At 37.4% G+C, this 14383-nt stretch overlaps 1 protein-coding gene across 1 annotated transcript; it reads left to right on the top strand.

Annotated features, from left to right (window-relative positions):
- Positions 1 to 4445: 4445 nt before the first annotated feature.
- On the top strand, positions 4446 to 14116 carry LOC118941041 (gastrin-releasing peptide receptor-like). The gene is made up of 3 exons (XM_036951380.1): positions 4446 to 5071; positions 12751 to 13102; positions 13623 to 14116. Exons 1-3 carry the CDS (start codon positions 4656 to 4658, stop codon positions 14019 to 14021), a joined length of 1167 nt encoding a protein of 388 aa, XP_036807275.1. The 5' UTR covers positions 4446 to 4655; the 3' UTR covers positions 14022 to 14116.
- The last annotated feature ends 267 nt before the right edge of the window (positions 14117 to 14383 follow it).

Raw genomic sequence — 14383 nt, 5'->3', positions numbered from 1 at the left:
TTAAAGTGTATTTCTCTAATTTGAAATGCCAGTTTTCAAGATGCCATTTGTTACAGACAATAAGCAATTTTTTGGGATAGTCTCAGTCTGGTAAAATGTCATCTTTAAAAGTGCTCTCTTCCTTTTCTTACAGACAATGAGCAACATTTTTGTCCCGCTCTCCCTGTCTCAGTTGGAAACGCAGGTTTTGAGATTGGGTGACATTTCGTTCTCCCCAGTCCCCAGCATAAACTGTATCTAACCATCAATCTTGACCACTAAACTAAATCCAACCAAAGTCTATGATGACCAAGCTCTATATTTATCCCAGGAGGATGAATGCAAGGACACATACTCAGCGAGCTTTACAGCAGTTTTACAGCAGTATTTGGTAAAAGACCAAGCTCATATTATGGCAAGAACAGCTCAAATAAGCAAAGAGAAATGACAGTATTACTTTAAGACATGAAGGTCAGTCAATCAGCAGCATTTCAAGTGCTGTTGCATAAACCATCAAGTACTATGATGAAACTGGCTCTCATCAGGACCGCCACAGGAAAGGAAGACCCAGAGTTACCTCTGCTGTGATGAAACTGGCTCTCATCAGGACCGCCACAGGAAAGGAAGACCCAGAGTTACCTCTGCTATGATGAAACTGGCTCTCATCAGGACCGCCACAGGAAAGGAAGACCCAGAGTTACCTCTGCTGTGATGAAACTGGCTCTCATCAGGACCGCCACAGGAAAGGAAGACCCAGAGTTACCTCTGCTGTGATGAAACTGGCTCTCATCAGGACCGCCACAGGAAAGGAAGACCCAGAGTTACCTCTGCTGTGATGAAACTGGCTCTCATCAGGACCGCCACAGGAAAGGAAGACCCAGAGTTACCTCTGCTGTGATGAAACTGGCTCTCATCAGGACCGCCACAGGAAAGGAAGACCCAGAGTTACCTCTGCTGTGATGAAACTGGCTCTCATCAGGACCGCCACAGGAAAGGAAGACCCAGAGTTACCTCTGCTATGATGAAACTGGCTCTCATCAGGACCGCCACAGGAAAGGAAGACCCAGAGTTACCTCTGCTGTGATGAAACTGGCTCTCATCAGGACCGCCACAGGAAAGGAAGACCCAGAGTTACCTCTGCTGTGATGAAACTGGCTCTCATCAGGACCGCCACAGGAAAGGAAGACCCAGAGTTACCTCTGCTGTGATGAAACTGGCTCTCATCAGGACCGCCACAGGAAAGGAAGACCCAGAGTTACCTCTGCTGTGATGAAACTGGCTCTCATCAGGACCGCCACAGGAAAGGAAGACCCAGAGTTACCTCTGCTATGATGAAACTGGCTCTCATCAGGACCGCCACAGGAAAGGAAGACCCAGAGTTACCTCTGCTATGATGAAACTGGCTCTCATCAGGACCGCCACAGGAAAGGAAGACCCAGAGTTACCTCTGCTATGATGAAACTGGCTCTCATCAGGACCGCCACAGGAAAGGAAGACCCAGAGTTACCTCTGCTGTGATGAAACTGGCTCTCATCAGGACCGCCACAGGAAAGGAAGACCCAGAGTTACCTCTGCTGTGATGAAACTGGCTCTCATCAGGACCGCCACAGGAAAGGAAGACCCAGAGTTACCTCTGCTGTGATGAAACTGGCTCTCATCAGGACCGCCACAGGAAAGGAAGACCCAGAGTTACCTCTGCTATGATGAAACTGGCTCTCATCAGGACCGCCACAGGAAAGGAAGACCCAGAGTTACCTCTGCTATGATGAAACTGGCTCTCATCAGGACCGCCACAGGAAAGGAAGACCCAGAGTTACCTCTGCTATGATGAAACTGGCTCTCATCAGGACCGCCACAGGAAAGGAAGACCCAGAGTTACCTCTGCTGTGATGAAACTGGCTCTCATCAGGACCGCCACAGGAAAGGAAGACCCAGAGTTACCTCTGCTGTGATGAAACTGGCTCTCATCAGGACCGCCACAGGAAAGGAAGACCCAGAGTTACCTCTGCTATGATGAAACTGTCTCTCATGAAGACCGCCACAGGAAAGGAAGACCCAGAGTTACCTCTGCTATGATGAAACTGGCTCTCATCAGGACCGCCACAGGAAAGGCAGACCCAGAGTTACCTCTGCTGCAGAGGATAAGTTCATTAGAGTGACCTCTGGTGCAGAGGATAAGTTCATTAGAGTTACCAGCCTCAGAAATTGCATCCCAAATAAACATTTCACAGAGTTCAAGTAACAGACACATCTCAGCATCAACTGTTCAGAGGACAGAATCAGGCCTTCGTGGTCAGATTGCTGCAAAGAAACCATTACTAAAGGACACCAATAAGAAGAAGAGACTTGCTTGGGCCAAGAAACACGAGCAATGGACATTAGACTGGTGGAAATCTGTCCTTTGGTCTGGAGTCGAAATTTGAGATTTTTAGTTCCAACTTGAAGACGATACACCATCCCATCTGGTTTGGTTATAGTGGGACTATCATTTGTTTTTTAACAGGACAATGACCCAACACACCTCCAGGCTGCGGAAGGGCTATTTGACCAGAAGGTGAGAGATGGAGTGCTGCGTCAGATGCCCTCCACAATGTCCCGACATTAACCAAATTCAGATGCTTTGGGATGAGTTGGACCGCAGACTAAAGGAAAAGCAGCCAACAAGTGCTCAGCGTATGTGGGAAGTCCTTCAAGACTGTTGAAAACGCATTCCAGGTGAAGCTGGTTAAGAGAGTGTCAAGAGTGAGCAATCAAGGCAAAGGGTGGCTAATTGACCAATCTCAAATATAAAATATATTTTGATTTGTTTAATACTTTTTTGGTTACTACATGATTCCATATGTGTTATTTCATAGATTTGATGTCTTCACTATTATTCTACAATTACATTTTTATTTTACCTTTATTTAACTAGGCAAGTCAGTTAAGAACTTAAGAACAAATTCTTATTTTCAATGACAGCCTAGGAACAGTGGGTAAACTGACTTGTTCAGGGGCAGAACGACAGATTTTTACCTCGTCAGCTCGAGGATTTGATCTTGCAACCTTTCGGCTACAAGTCCAAGGCTCTAACCACTAGGCTACCTGCCGAAAATAATACAAGTAAAGAAGAACCCTTGAATGAGTAGGTTTTCTAAATCTTTTGACCGGTAGTGTACATGTTTACCCATTTGATCAAAATAAGGATTGTGGTTTTACCTTTTAATGGTGGGCAGTGGAAAGGCTTAAAGAAGAGATGGAGAGAGAAAGACATGGTCTCCTTGAAGGACCCACATACTGTGCTTTTCAGTTCTTCCATTCTGAGAAGATGTGATGTCACACTTGAGACGGTCACTGTGTCAGCTGGAGGTCTGGTAGATGTCCTGATGGATGATACTTTATTTTCTAATCTCTCTCTCTCTCTCTCTCTCTCTCTCTCTCTCTCTCTCTCTCTCTCGCTCTCTCTCTCTCTCGCTCTGTCTCTCCCCCTCTCCCCCTGTCTCCCTCCCTCCCGCTCTCTCTCTCTGCCCCTCTCTCCCGCTCTCTCTCTCCCCCTCTCTTCCTCCCGCTCTCTCTCTCTCTCTCTCTCACAAAACATGAATCCCCAACATCATCACATCCACAGGGGTAAACATATTTTTTCCTAGGACCATTAATGCCCTCTCTAGTAAAAGAGATTGTTTGTCAATGAGTATAACCTGTATGAAACAAGGTTCAATAAAAATAATGGTTGGGTATTATCACCTCTCCATAGACTTTTGCTGCCAGCTCACAGCTGATATGAAATCAGTGTCAGTGTCACCAGAGCTCCTATATCTAAGTGAGAACACCAATGTCCCTGGGGATAGGATGATGAGCTCAATTGTACACAATCAGTTACACACAATCATATACAATCAATTATACACAATCAATATACAATCAATATACATAATCCATCATACACACATATGATATGTTGTCTATATAAGCTCAATAATAGTGCATTCAAGTAGTGCCACAGCCTTGGTACAAAATCAACTGCATTTTCTGGATTCCTCACATCCTTTCTCCTCACCTCCTTCTCAAAATCCATTGGATGAAGTCAGAGGAGAGAGAATGTGAGGAGAAATTCAATTGAGATTTTCCCATGGGGTCTTTGACTGAAAGGTCAATTTTGTGGTGTTAAATTAGTGGATGGCTGCAAGGTTGCAGGTTCAAGTTCAGCTCAGGAAACCAAAACTACTAACTACACTACAATATGTATTGCATTTTAATTTAGACAGTTGCGTTTTGTATCATTGTAAACAAATGCTAAAATTAAATTAATAAAAAGACTGTCCCCGGAAAAAATGTTTTTTCCGTTCTTGAGAGACGCTGCTGACAGAGCCACAGCGCTGACAGACCCACAGCGCGCGAAAGAGGACAGAAAAGCGCATTTTGCGCACGCGCATTTAAAGAACAGTAGAAGTCGCGTGGTCTAGTCAATACAACCCCACCTCAATCAGTGTTGGGATTGGGGACTATAGTTAGACCGCGCACGACGTCCAAGAAAGAACACTTTCAAATCGGATAATATAAATGTAGCCTATTACGTCAGAGTAAAACTCTCCAAAGTGGAAATGCATTTTTCTACGCACCAGTTGGAGACTATCAGTAAGGCAAATGAAGCGTATTTTATTTAAACTTTTATAAACAAGACATGGGATGTTGAGAGAATGTCCTTCGAAGAACCTTTTCATATTACACAAGAATTTGATTTGTACCAGAATGTGTCCAAATGGGCGCACCACGGTAATCACACAGGGGCCACTTCGGTACAATCTATGTTCTACATCAGCATCGCCATCACTGCCATTTATGGAGTCATCATTGTCGTGGGACTAATCGGTAACATAACCCTCATCAAGACATTGTCTTCCTCTAAATCCATGCGGAATGTCCCCAACCTCTTCATGTCGAGTCTCGCGTTCGGGGACTTGGTCCTCCTGGTTACTTGCGCGCCGGTGGATGCCAGTCGGTACCTCGCGGACGAGTGGCTCTTCGGAAGAGTTGGATGTAAACTCATACCATTCATCCAACTCACCTCCGTCGGAGTTTCTGTTTTTACCCTGACTGCGTTGTCTGCTGATAGGTAAATAGCCTTCACTTTATGTTTTAGTCTACTACACCCATATTGCAACATGGACGTTTAGTTATCCAACTTATCCATAGGCTACACATCCCATTGCCAACTGATCTGGTATTTTAATGTAGAGTTGTATAGTTAAATGGTTGTAGACTTGTAGTTACTTTAAGCTCAACATATTGTCGTTTAGGTAAAATGATGAAAACGGGATCCATCCTTATCGAATATTCTCTCCGAACGCATCTCTGGCGGGCGAGAGGTTCTTCGGCTAAACTCTATCGAGCTGGAAATTATATGAATTTAAACAACGGTATGGGTACAACCTGTCCAGAACATGCTGCTACTGAGACAATGCAGATACAATCTGATTTAATCTGTTGCGTTATTACGCATTCGGTTCAGTGGGATCATACTTTGATGAGAGATATGAGATGTGCTAGAGTCACAGAAATGAGATCTGACATATGAGTAGAAATGTTTAAGCGTGCGACTTCGTGCGTGTGCGTGTGTGTGTGTGTGCATGTGTGTGTTTGTGACAGTGAATGAGTGACGGTGCTTGCATGCATGGGCGTGCCTGTGTGTTGGGGGGGGGGGGGGGGGTCATAGGCTATATCCTTCCCACACAACTTCCCACAACCAACCTATTCATTGGGATGATATAGTTTGCATCCCAAATGGCACCCTTTCCCTATGTATCCACGGGGCTCTGGTCAAAAGTAGTGCACTAGGGAATAGGGTTTCATTTGGGGTTTCAAACGCTGCCATAAAGTGTGCATCCCTGTGGAGTGGGACGAGAAGACATCCATCATATAGACTGACCATCACCATGGCAGCCATATAATGATACCGTCTCCAGCTAGCCCATTACAATGTTCTGTGTCTTTGCTCTAATGTCTCTCATTTAGCCTACGATCCCATTAGCAGATAATAATCCATTCATAAATGACAGATACCTCCCCTCTCCTCACCAGCTTCCCAACGCTTCCTCCGTTTAAATCCTAACCATATACTTTCAAAACCAACGTTAAAATACTATGAGATCATTTCAATCAACTTTATCTGTGCTTGATTGAGCTTGCCTCAATGGAACCTGGCTCTCCAGGCGTGCAGGAGTAAACACTACAGCTGGACTATATATACTAGAGTACGTGGACACCCCTTTCAAAGTGGATTAGGTTATTTCTGCCACACCCGTTGCTGACAGGTGTATAAAATCAAGCACACAGCCATGCAATCTCCATAGACAAACATGTCCTTAAGCTCAGTGACTTTCAACGTGGCCCCACCGTCATAGGATGCTACCTTTCCAACAAGTCAGTTCGTCAAATTTCTGCCCCGGTCAACTGTAAGTGCTGTTATTGTGAAGTGGAAATGTCTAGGAGCCACAACGGCTCAGTTTAAGCCACATAAGGTCACAGAACGGGACCGCCGAGTGCTGAAGCGCATAGCACGTAAAAATCACCCTCAATACAGAGTTCCAAACTGCCTCTGGAAGATATGTCAGCACAATAACTGTTTGTTGGGTTGAAACGGGTTTCCTGGCTGAGGAGTCGCACACAAGCCTAAGAACATGCTCAATTCCAAGCGTCAGCTGGAGTGGTGTAAAGCTTGCCGCCACTGGACTCTGGAAACGCTACCTGCCCCAATGCATAGTGCCAACTGTAAAGTTTGGTGGATGAGGAATAATGGTCTGGGGCTGTTTGTCATGGTTCGGGCTAGGCCCCTTAGTTCCAGTGAAGGGAAATATTAACGCTACAGCATACAATGACATTCTAGATGATTCTGTGCTTCCAACTTTGTGGCAACAGTTTGGGGAAGGCCTTTTCCTGTTTCAGCATTACAATGCCAAAATGCATAAAGCGAGGTCCATACAGAAATGGTTTGTCGAGATTGGTGTGGAAGAACTTGACTGGCCTGCACAGAGCCCTGACCTCAACCCCATCGAACACATTTGGGATGAATTGGAATGCCGACTGCGAGCCAGTCCTAATCGCCCAACATCAGCGACCAACCTCACTAATGCTCTTGTGGCTGAATGGAAGAAAGTCCCCGCAGCAATGTTCCAACGTCTAGTGGAAAGCCTTCCCAGAAGAGTGGAGGCTGTTATAGCAGCAAAGGGGGACCAACTCCATATTAATGCCCATTATTTTGGAATGAGATGTTCAACAAATGAATAGAATGGAAGGAATAGTATAGAATGAACAGAAAATAATTGATAGTATAGAATGACTAGAATAGAAGGAATATAATAGAATAGAAGGAATAGTATAGAATGAATAGAATAGAAGGAATATAATAGAATGAATAGAATAGAATGAATAGAATAGAATGAATAGAATAGAATGAATAGTATAGAATGACTAGAATAGAAGGAATATAATAGAATAGAAGGAATAGTATAGAATGAATAGAATAGAAGGAATATAATAGAATGAATAGTATAGAATGACTAGAATAGAATGAATAGAATAGAAGGAATATAATAGAAGGAATAGAATAGAAGGAATAGTATAGAATGAATAGAATAGAAGGAATATAATAGAATGAATAGTATAGAATGACTAGAATAGAATGAATATAATAGAATAGAAGGAATAGTATAGAATGAATAGAATAGAAGGAATATAATAGAATGAATAGAATAGAATGAATAGAATAGAAGGAATATAATAGAATGAATAGAATAGAATGAATAGAATAGAATGAATAGAATAGAAGGAATAGAATAGAATGAATAGTATAGAATGACTAGAATAGAAGGAATATAATAGAATAGAAGGAATAGTATAGAATGAATAGAATAGAAGGAATATAATAGAATGAATAGAATAGAATGAATAGAATAGAAGGAATATAATAGAATGAATAGAATAGAATGAATAGAATAGAATGAATAGAATAGAAGGAATAGAATAGAATGAATAGAATAGAATGACTAGAATAGAAGGAATATAATAGAATAGAAGGAATAGTATAGAATGAATAGAATAGAAGGAATATAATAGAATGAATAGAATAGAATGAATAGAATAGAAGGAATATAATAGAATGAATAGTATAGAATGAATAGAATAGAAGGAATATAATAGAAGGAATATAATAGAATGAATAGAATAGAATGAATAGAATAGAAGGAATATAATAGAATGAATAGAATAGAATGAATAGAATAGAATGAATAGAATAGAAGGAATAGAATAGAATGAATAGTATAGAATGACTAGAATAGAATGAATATAATATAATAGAATGAATAGTATAGAATGAATAGTATAGAAGGAATAGAATAGAAGGAATAGTATAGAATGAACAGAATATAATGAATAGTATAGAATGAACAGAATATAATGAATAGTATAGAATGAATAGAATAGAATGAATAGTATAGAAGGTATAGAATAGAATGAATATAATAGAATGAATAGAATAGAAGGAATTGAATAGAATGAATAGTATAGAAGGAATAGAATAGAATGAATAGTATAGAATGACTAGAATAGAAGGAATATAATAGAATGAATAGAATAGAATGAATAGAATAGAAGGAATATAATAGAATGAATAGAATAGAATGAATAGAATAGAATGAATAGAATAGAAGGAATAGAATAGAATGAATAGTATAGAATGACTAGAATAGAAGGAATATAATAGAATAGAAGGAATAGTATAGAATGAATAGAATAGAAGGAATATAATAGAATGAATAGAATAGAATGAATAGAATAGAAGGAATATAATAGAATGAATAAAATAGAATGAATAGAATAGAATGAATAGAATAGAAGGAATAGAATAGAATGAATAGTATAGAATGACTAGAATAGAAGGAATATAATAGAATAGAAGGAATAGTATAGAATGAATAGAATAGAAGGAATATAATAGAATGAATAGAATAGAATGAATAGAATAGAAGGAATATAATAGAATGAATAGAATAGAATGAATAGAATAGAATGAATAGTATAGAATGAATAGAATAGAAGGAATATAATAGAAGGAATATAATAGAATGAATAGAATAGAATGAATAGAATAGAAGGAATATAATAGAATGAATAGAATAGAATGAATAGAATAGAATGAATAGAATAGAAGGAATTGAATAGAATGAATAGAATAGAAGGAATAGAATAGAATGAATAGTATAGAATGACTAGAATAGAATGAATATAATATAATAGAATGAATAGTATAGAATGAATAGAATAGAAGGAATATAATATAATAGAATGAATAGTATAGAATGAATAGAATATAATGAATAGTATAGAATGAACAGAATATAATGAATAGTATAGAATGAACAGAATATAATGAATAGTATAGAATGACTAGAATAGAATGAATATAATATAATAGAATGAATAGTATAGAATGAATAGAATATAATGAATAGTATAGAATGAACAGAATATAATGAATAGTATAGAATGAACAGAATATAATGAATAGTATAGAATGACTAGAATAGAAGGAATAGTATAGAAGGTATAGAATAGAATGAATATAATAGAATGAATAGAATAGAAGGTATAGAATAGAATGAATATAATAGAATGAATAGAATAGAAGGACTTGAATAGAATATAATGAATAGAATAGAATGAATAGTATAGAAGGTATAGAATAGAATGAATAGTATAGAATGACTAGAATAGAATGAATAGTATAGAAGGTATAGAATAGAATGAATATAATAGAATGAATAGAATAGAATGAATAGTATAGAAGGTATAGAATAGAATGAATAGTATAGAATGACTAGAATAGAATGAATAGTATAGAAGGTATAGAATAGAATGAATATAATAGAATGAATAGAATAGAATGAATAGTATAGAAGGTATAGAATAGAATGAATATAATAGAATGAATAGAATAGAAGGACTTGAATAGAATATAATGAATAGAATAGAAGGAATAGAATAGAATGAATAGTATAGAATGAATAGAATAGAAGGACTTGAATAGAATATAATGAATAGAATAGAAGGAATAGAATAGAATGAATAGTATAGAATGAATAGAATATAATGAATAGAATAGAAGGTATAGAATAGAATGAATATAATAGAATGAATAGAATAGAAGGACTTGAATAGAATATAATGAATAGAATAGAAGGAATAGAATAGAATGAATAGTATAGAATGAATAGAATATAATGAATAGAATAGAAGGAATAGAATAGAATGAATAGTATAGAATGAATAGAATATAATGAATAGAATAGAAGGAATAGAATAGAATGAATAGTATAGAATGACTAGAATAGAAGGACTTGAATAGAATATAATGAATATAATATAATGAATAGAATAGAAGGAATAGAATATAATAGAATGAATAGAATAGAAGGAATAGAATAGAAGGAATAGAATAGAATGAATAGAATAGAAGGAATAGAATAGAATGAATAGTATAGAATGAATAGAATATAATGAATAGAATAGAAGGAATAGAATAGAATGAATAGTATAGAATGAATAGAATATAATGAATAGAATAGAAGGAATAGAATAGAATGAATAGTATAGAATGACTAGAATAGAAGGACTTGAATAGAAGGAATAGAATAGAATGAATAGTATAGAATGAATAGAATATAATGAATAGAATAGAATGACTTGAATAGAATAGAATGAATAGAATATAATGAATAGAATAGAAGGAATAGAATAGAATGAATAGTATAGAATGAATAGAATATAATGAATAGAATAGAAGGACTTGAATAGAATAGAATGAATAGTATAGAATGAATAGTATAGAAGGACTTGAATAGAAGGAATAGAATAGAATGAATAGAATAGAAGGACTTGAATAGAAGGAATAGAATAGAATGAATAGAATAGAATGAATAGAATAGAATGAATAGAATATAATGAATAGAATAGAAGGACTTGAATAGAATAGAATGAATAGAATATAATGAATAGAATAGAAGGACTTGAATAGAATAGAATGAATAGTATAGAAGGACTTGAATAGAATATAATGAATATAATATAATGAATAGTATAGAAGGAATAGAATAGAATGAATAGTATAGAAGGACTTGAATAGAATATAATGAATATAATATAATGAATAGAATAGAAGGAATAGAATAGAATGAATAGTATAGAATGAATAGTATAGAAGGACTTGAATAGAAGGAATAGAATAGAATGAATAGTATAGAAGGAATAGAATAGAATGAATAGTATAGAATGAATAGAATATAATGAATAGAATAGAAGGACTTGAATAGAAGGAATAGAATAGAATGAATAGAATAGAATGAATAGAATAGAATGAATAGAATATAATGAATAGAATAGAAGGACTTGAATAGAATAGAATGAATAGAATATAATGAATAGAATAGAAGGACTTGAATAGAATAGAATGAATAGTATAGAAGGACTTGAATAGAATATAATGAATATAATATAATGAATAGTATAGAAGGAATAGAATAGAATGAATAGTATAGAAGGACTTGAATAGAATATAATGAATATAATATAATGAATAGAATAGAAGGAATAGAATAGAATGAATAGTATAGAATGAATAGTATAGAAGGACTTGAATAGAAGGAATAGAATAGAATGAATAGAATAGAAGGAATAGAATAGAATGAATAGTATAGAATGAATAGAATATAATGAATAGAATAGAAGGACTTGAATAGAATAGAATGAATAGTATAGAAGGACTTGAATAGAATAGAATGAATATAATAGAATGAATAGTATAGAATGAATAGAATAGAAGGAATAGAATAGAATGAATAGTATAGAATGAATAGAATATAATGAATAGAATAGAAGGACTTGAATATAATAGAATGAATAGTATAGAAGGACTTGAATAGAATAGAATGAATATAATAGAATGAATAGTATAGAATGAATAGAATAGAAGGAATAGAATAGAATGAATAGTATAGAATGAATAGAATATAATGAATAGAATAGAAGGAATAGTATAGAATGAATAGTATAGAATGAATAGAATAGAATAGAATGAATAGAATAGAAGGAATAGAATAGAATGAATAGTATAGAATGAATAGAATATAATGAATAGAATAGAAGGTATAGAATAGAATGAATATAATAGAATGAATAGAATAGAAGGACTTGAATAGAATATAATGAATAGAATAGAAGGAATAGAATAGAATGAATAGTATAGAATGAATATAATAGAATGAATATAATAGAATGAATAGAATAGAATGAATGTTGATGCACAATCAACATCTTATGGTCCCGTCTGACGTCAATAGAAAATATTCATTCAGTTAGCAGACATGACGCGCTTTACCAAACAGTAAAAGGAACCGAGGGGTTGAAATATGAAGAAAAAATTAGAAACAGGAGAATGTAGAGTTGATTGGAGAACAATCGGGTTTTGAAGGATAGCACCTGGTTAGAGGAAAACTGTCTGTGTCCCGATGGGCACCTTATTCCCTTTATATTGCCTTGCTCCACATAGGGAATAGGGTGCCTTTATATTGCCTTGCTCCACATAGGGAATAGGGTGCCATTCAGGACACAACCCAAGTGCTGGCAAGACATCTGTATAAGGCAAGCAGAGATCAAGAATCATACGTCACACATACTTCTGAACAGGTGGCCTAAGTTGAGGAGATCACGTCTTCCTCCTCCTCCTCTATCATCCTCCAGGTACAAGGCAATTGTGAAGCCTATGGACATCCAGGCCTCCAACGCCCCGGCGAGGATCGTCCTGCGGGCTGCAGTGATCTGGCTCTTCTCCATGACCCTGGCTGTCCCCGAGGCTGTCTTCTCAGACCTCCGCTCGTTCAGCATCCACAGCACCAATGAGACCTTTATCACCTGCGCCCCCTATCCCCACGATGGTGAACTGCACCCCAAGATCCACTCCATGGCCTCCTTCCTCATCTTCTATGTCATTCCTCTGTCGGTTATATCAGTCTATTACCTGTTCATCGCCAGGAGCCTGATCAGGAGTGCCTATAATATGCCGGTGGAGGGCAACGTGCACGTCAGAAGACAGGTGGGTCTCTCTTCTTCATCAGCTCTTCTATTTTATTCTAGTTCTTCTCCCTCATCATCTCTTCTATTTTATTCTAGTTCTTCTCCTTCATCATCTCTTCTATTTTATTCTAGTTCTTCTCCTTCATCATCTCTTCTATTTTATTCTAGTTATTCTCCTTCATCATCTCTTCTATTTTATTCTAGTTCTTCTCCTTCATCATCTCTTCTATTTTATTCTAGTTCTTCTCCCTCATCATCTCTACTATTTTATTCTAGTTCTTCTCCCTCATCATCTCTTCTATTTTATTCTAGTTCTTCTCCCTCATCATCTCTTCTATTTTATTCTAGTTCTTCTCCCTCATCATCTCTTCTATTTTATTCTAGTTCTTCTCCTTCATCATCTCTTCTATTTTCTTATTCTTCTTCATCATCTCTTCTATTTTATTCTTCATCATCTCTTCTATTTTCTTCTAGTTCTTCTCCCTCATCATCTCTACTATTTTCTTAATCTTTATCTCTCTCTCTCCACAACATCACAGATAGAGTCCAGGAAGCGCCTTGCCAAGACCGTCCTGGTGTTTGTGGGCCTGTTCGCCGTGTGCTGGCTCCCCTGTCACGTGATCTACCTCAACCGCTCCTACCACTACTCCGAAGTGGACACCTCCATGGCCCACTTCATCTTCACCGTGGGAGCCCGTATCCTGGCCTTCACTAACTCCTGTGTCAACCCCTTCGCCCTCTACCTGCTCAGCAAGAGTTTCCAGAAGCAGTTCAACAAGCAGCTGTGTTGTTGTTGTCGAGCCCTGGCGAAGAGGTCCCAGAGCCAGAGGAGGAACAGGAACAACACAAACATGACCTCCCTCAGGACCACCAACCACTCAGTGGCCAGTCTGAGCTTTATTAATGGAAAACACATCTGTCAGGAGGACAGTGTGTGAGAGACAGACGGGTGGATGGTAAGAGAGAGACAGACATACAGGTCTACCAAGAGGAGAGAGTGTGAGACAGACAGACAGACAGACAGACAGACAGACAGACAGACAGGTCTACCAAGAGGAGAGAGTGTGAGACAGATAGACAGACAGGTCTACCAAGAGGAGAGAATGTGAGACAGACAGACATACAGGTTTACCAAGAGGAGAGAATGTGAAACAGACAGACAGGTCTACCAAGAGGAGAGAATGTGAGACAGACAGACAGACAGGTCTACCAAGAGGAGAGAATGAGACAGACAGACAGGTACACCAAGAGGAGAGAATGTGAGACAGACATACAGGTTTACCAAGAGGAGAGAATGTGA

Source organism: Oncorhynchus mykiss, chromosome 18 (assembly GCF_013265735.2).
Source record: "Oncorhynchus mykiss isolate Arlee chromosome 18, USDA_OmykA_1.1, whole genome shotgun sequence".
NCBI lineage: Eukaryota > Metazoa > Chordata > Actinopteri > Salmoniformes > Salmonidae > Oncorhynchus > Oncorhynchus mykiss.
Note: the sequence above shows the minus strand (reverse complement) of the source record. Positions and strands in the feature narration are given on the sequence as shown.